The sequence below is a fragment of the Primulina tabacum genome, chromosome 10 (assembly GCF_025594145.1).
Source record: "Primulina tabacum isolate GXHZ01 chromosome 10, ASM2559414v2, whole genome shotgun sequence".
Lineage (NCBI taxonomy): Eukaryota > Viridiplantae > Streptophyta > Magnoliopsida > Lamiales > Gesneriaceae > Primulina > Primulina tabacum.
This window is the reverse complement of record NC_134559.1, coordinates 21,538,840-21,544,403: the sequence shown is the minus strand read 5'-3', so window position 1 is coordinate 21,544,403 and position 5,564 is coordinate 21,538,840. Positions and strand designations below refer to the sequence as shown.

The following is a 5,564-nucleotide window of genomic DNA, read 5'->3' as shown; positions in this document are numbered from 1 at the left end:
GAAGAATTAATGTATGTTGCGACCGGGTAACATACGACATGTATCTGTATTATATGATATATGTTGGATTGATTTGACTGATTGGATTGAGCATATGTGTCTATTTGCCTTATTTGTTGAGTTTATGTGGCATACATGACATTGAGATTTGGATATCGATGTATAAAATAAATGTTTTGTTAACACACATCGGTTGATGCATACATCGATACATGACATGCACGTTGAGCTATGATCCTTGAATACCCTGATATGATTTGATTGGATTCTGGGGTTTGAGAACACAATTCTATGTTTGGTATTACATGACCCTTAAAACATAGACATTCGTGGCCCCGACGATTGATATGAGATTTGGGATTTGATGGCGCTTTGTCGACGCTATCATACGAGTATCCTTTATTGAGGCCGGTGTGCCAGCTTGAGCATTGATTTGATAGCGATTCGTTTGATTCTGACATGTGCTTTGTAGATGGGCATTTGACCTGATACCTCAACGACATACATGCATTGCATACCATATATCATTGTTTAGATATCTGTGGTATATATGATGGTTGTTCCATACGGAGCTTTGCTCACCCCCAAGGGGGGCTGTTGTTGTCTTTGTCTATGGACAATGGCAGGTACTCCAGGATATCAGGAGACCGGAGAGGGTACTTCTGGAGGGAGTCACAGTTTGAGTTGAGGTATATATTTTGTTCCCAGTATATATGTATTCCATATACCGGGGCATGTCCCGAGGATATGAGTTGTTTGTATACGATTGGTTTTGATTACGTGTGGGCATGTTTATGATGTGAGATTAAATACTATTTTTAGTATTTAAATTATAGAAGAAATATTTTGGGCTCATGGTAAAGAAATTTTAAACTCGTTTTCCGCTGTAATTAGTTAACCCTAATCAAAGTGCATTGTAATAACGATTAGGAGCTAAGGGCCCCACACAGAGTGGTATCAGAGCATAGCTGGGAATGCTCGTTCGTCTTCTTCGAGTTCGAGTGGATCACAGAGAGGGAGTCCTATGATTGCTCCTTACTGTAGCCATTGTGGTGGTAAACATACTATCGAGTAGTGTCGCGGTATGTTTTGTGTTTTTAATTAACTTTTGCTCTGGTTCTGTTTCTTCGTCTTCTTCGAGAGTTTGTTTTTGATACATAATATGTTTCATGTATTTATGTTGCGGAAGTATGAGCCAGATCCGTCTCATATCTTGAATGTTGAAGATGTGGAGTTGGACAATTCTCTTAGCTATTTTGAACATCCAGTGCAAATTTTGGACCGCAAGGAAAGACAGCTCAGGAGCAAGACGATTCCACTAGTTTTGGTACAGTGGAGTAGGCATGGAAGAGAAAAATCTACATGGGAATTAGAGGCAAAGATGCGACAAGAATAGCCTCATTTGTTTGAGAATGTAATGAATTACGCGATGTATTCTAAATTTCCTGTGTATTATCAGTCGTAATGTTTTGGATATCAGTGTTGTATTTGTTAGATTTCGAGGACGAAATCTTTTATTAGTGGGGGAGAATGTGAGGCCCAATAAGTAAGCCCAGCCCATTTCCCATTTTATTTAATAAATACCCAATCCATTTGATAGAAGAAAATCAGATCGCTCATTTCCAGAAAAGTTCTTCCCTAGCCTTGCCCGTCGTTTTCTCCGTCTTTCTGCTTCAATCGTGCAGCGTCCCAGCGGCCAGAAATTTTGTGCAGTAGGTTATCACTTTTCTTCCTCCATTCTATTAGCTTCTTTATTGCCATGAATCGGAAGTTATCGAGTTCGATCGACCCTGTTTCCAGCAACTGTGCATGAGCTTCGATTCGGATTTAGGTAAGCTTTTGGCTTCGAATTTTGGTTGTTCTTGGTGTATTAGTTTATAAAAGTGAAGAATTGAGCTTTTTCCCTAATTTCCAGCTAGGTTTCCGGCGTGAACAGTATTTCCGGCGACTTGTTCCGGCAAGCCACCTTTGCGAAATTACTGTTGTGCATTCTATTCTCGAGAATTGAGGTATTAAGCTTGGAATTTCAGAATTTGATTGGGTTTAATAAGCTGCCCGGAATTCGATTTTTAACCGAGCCGATTTAATTTGTTTTAGTCGGTTGGAATGCATTATATTGAAGTGTATATCGAATTTATATTGTAGGTTTTATCCGATATTCCTTAAGATTTTCTGTGGTATTGTAAGCTATAGTTGAGGTACGCTCAAACCTATATTATTATGACGCATATATTGGCATGTAAGAATATTCGGTGAATGTTGTTTGCTATGCTTTGAATGTTTGTTCTGATGCATTCATGCATTAATTGTGTTGGCATAACATATTGAGCCTTGACTCCTTTGACGGCTATTTATGTTGATTCTGTTGAGATATATTGAGTCATCAGAGGGACGAGTGGGTTAGGATTAGCCACATTCCCAGATGACAAGCTAGGGACGAGCGACTTAGCTACTCGCATTCCCGATGCTACGTGCATGGACGAGCGGCGATTTGATGCTGCATTCCTGGCATGGGTGACCACTTTTACTGTTGATGATGCTATTCGTTTGGACTCCATTTGGTATCCGTTATTCCATTGTTACCATTCATGCATCGCATAGCATTGCATTTACTTGGTATTACTACATGTCTTTTATATACGTCGTCATTTTACTGGTTTGTCGTACTGGGGTCCGACCCCTGTTTTCTTTTGATGTTGTGGTTGTTTTTGATGACATAACAGGTCATTCCAGGGGTTTTGACGCGTCTGGTGGAGCGTCAGCGAGTGGTACCCAGTAGTCAGTCGGTTTGTGTTAGAGTTCCCAGATATTTTTATGTATTATGCTGGTTTGATACATTTGCCAGGGACATGCCCTGTGTAGCTGTATGGTTATGTTTTTATGTTGTTTTGGATCTTATTTGTGGTATGTTGTGTCTAGTCCTGGCCAGTGCGGCTGTAGGATGTTTGTTTGGTTGATTGTGAACCTGTTGTTATTTTCTAACGTATATTGTTATTGTTGTATTTTGAAATTTTTGGGATGTCCTACTTACGGGGAGGTCATGACGAAATTTCTGTAGGCCCTAATGAACGTTTTAAATTCGTTTTCGCTGTTTACACCATTTAATACTTATTGTTTGGTAATTAAATATTAATTAAGAGCACGGGCCCTGACAGTTTGGTATCAGAGCGTAACTGGGATATGCTCGAATTAGAGTCTAGGACACTCGAGTTTAGACACAAATAAAATGATTGTGCATGTGGTTGATTATTTGCTCTTACTTGTTTATATGTTTTGAATTAATTGTATCAGCATGACTAGAGTGTATAGTTGATTAAGTTTTGACCTTTAGTTTAGAAATTGCCTGTTAGTTTAAGTTTATGCTTTTATACTCAACCGATTATTTTGTTTCTACCTGTGGATTAAATCCTTTTGTCTTGTAGATGGCACCGGGACGTAAGGGCAGAAAAAGAAAGGAAGTTGTTCAGGAATCTGAAGCTCCTAATGTAAGAGGACTTAATGAGACTGATTGGGGAAGACGAGGTCGTCGTCCTCGTGGTGAAGCACGAAATGTTAACGTTGAGCATGAAGTGGATCAATTGACTAGACGAATGGGTGAAATGGAACTTGTGATATCCCGATTTCAGAACATGCGTCCTCCTCGATTCGTTGGTAATGAAGATGGTGAGAAAGCTGTAGCATGGTTAAAAAGTATGAAGCGTTTGTTCAATATGTTGGAGTACACTCCTGATTTGCAGCTTAAGTTGGCTATTTGTTAATTAAAAGACCGAGCTCAGTTATGGTGGGAAAATACTGAGGAAGCTCTGAAAGAATCAGGTGAAAGAGTTACTTGGGATGTATTTTGCGCACAGTTTGCTCGAGAGTATTCACCGCCTTCGTACTATTCGGCCAAGGAAGCTGAAATCAATAGATTGACACAAGGTAACATGACTGTAGTGGAGTATGCCTCTCAATTTTCAGCGCTTCTTGCCTATGTTCCTCATGTTGCTAGCAGTGATCGGAACAAGCTATCGCATTTTATGCAAGGATTGAATCGAACTATTTGCACTTTATTAGTAGCTGAAGCGCCTGTTAATTATGCCGATGCTGTAGAGAAAGCCAAGAATGTGGAGGCAAGTCTACTTTTGGCAGAACCACAGTCAGTTCAACCAGGTTTTCCTCAGAGTTTCGGAGGTAATGTGCCGATGGCAGTTGGTGCACCACTATACCGTCCTTTACTGCCGTATCAGCCTTCGCAGTCTTATCAACAACCAAAGCAGCAAAACTTTAAGGCCAAAGGAAAACAGTTCAAGAAACAGGCTCGTAGTAGTTCTTCTAGTTCTGGCAGTCAGCGTGGAAGTTCACTTGGGTCCCCAGGTGGAGTATTTTGCGATCGTTGTGGTGGTAAGCATTTCAGCACTCAGTGTACGGGAGTTCATGGATCTTGCAATATCTGTGGGCAAGTTGGACATTATGCTAGAGTATGTCCGAATGCAGCAAGTCAACAATTTCAGCAACCTCAGTTTGGTCAGGGTTTTAGAGGACAAGCAACTAGACCTTTTGTACCGACTCAGTCTTTTCAGCAGTCTAGCTATCCTCAGCCTTGAGGTTCGGTACAACAGCGATTTCTAGGGCCACAGCAGGCTCGAGTTCATGCTCTAACTCAGGATCAGGTTCAAGACGCAACGGGCGGAGTTATCGCAGGTATCTGCCTTATTTTTAATCATCCTGCACGTATACTGATAGACACAGGAGCATCTCATTCATTTGTATCTGTTGTATTTGTTGATGAGCATGAGATTGCTGCTACTCCGTTGATAGATACTGTGTCAGTCTCTACTCCTGCTGGTGTATGCTTGATGTCTCATGAGATAATTCTGAATTGTGTTGTACTTTATTTTATACTGAGTTGTATATTAGTTTGATTTCACTACATTCCGCATTAAAAAGGAAAAAAAAATTTATGACCCTAATTATTTGATTAGTAAATTGATCCTGATGACGATTAAGAATTGATTAGCGTCCGAGTCCCCACAACAGGTGGTATCAGAGCGATAGATCCTTTAGAATGAGATAGAAGCTAGTGAGCGGGGTAGATTGAGTTTTCTTTCCTGCTTTTGATTGCTAGCATGAATTAGTGCTTTATAATACATGTTTACCAGAAATATCTGATTTTGATATGGTATTGTGTATTATCTGGAATGGATCAGCTGTAAGATGATCCGAAGAGGATTGAAACTGATCTGTTGTACTTGGGTTACTAATCCATTTAATTATCAGATATGCCTCCGAGAAGAGTACCTGAACAGGGTAGTACTTCAAAATCCTCCAATGGACGTTACAGCCACTCCAATGGAGACGTTGCTGAAAAGGTTTCAGTCATTTCATCCACCGACTTTGAAGGGTACGGAGAATTCCGTGGAGTGTGAGAGTTGGCTGGATGATATTGAGATGATGTTCGAATCCTTGGAATATACGGATGAGAGGAGAGTGAAATTGATAGGACACCAGTTACACGACGTTGCTAAGAACTGGTGGATCACAACGAAGAGGGCATTGGAACACCGAGATACAACCATTACCTG

The 5,564-nt window shown here is 40.4% G+C and overlaps 1 protein-coding gene across 2 annotated transcripts; it reads left to right on the top strand.

Moving 5' to 3' along the window:
• The first annotated feature begins 2,155 nt into the window (after window positions 1–2,155).
• Window positions 2,156–4,857, top strand: LOC142505548 (uncharacterized). Of its 2 annotated transcripts, none has more exons than XM_075618580.1 (2): window positions 2,156–2,198; window positions 2,724–4,857. In XM_075618580.1, the coding sequence occupies exon 2, from the start codon at window positions 3,927–3,929 to the stop codon at window positions 4,584–4,586; it is 660 nt and encodes a 219-aa protein (XP_075474695.1). In that variant the 5' UTR covers window positions 2,156–2,198; window positions 2,724–3,926; the 3' UTR covers window positions 4,587–4,857. The 2 variants fall into 2 exon arrangements, with proteins under 2 accessions (XP_075474695.1, XP_075474696.1); XM_075618581.1 differs by lacking the exon at window positions 2,156–2,198 and having other exon boundaries at window positions 2,246–2,786; window positions 3,423–4,857.
• Window positions 4,858–5,564: the final 707 nt, after the last annotated feature.

What these genes read in the sequence shown, in the direction of transcription:
- LOC142505548 (XM_075618580.1), top strand. Translation starts at nt 3,927, where the DNA reads ATGACTGTAGTGGAGTATGCCTCTCAATTTTCAGCGCTTCTTGCCTAT.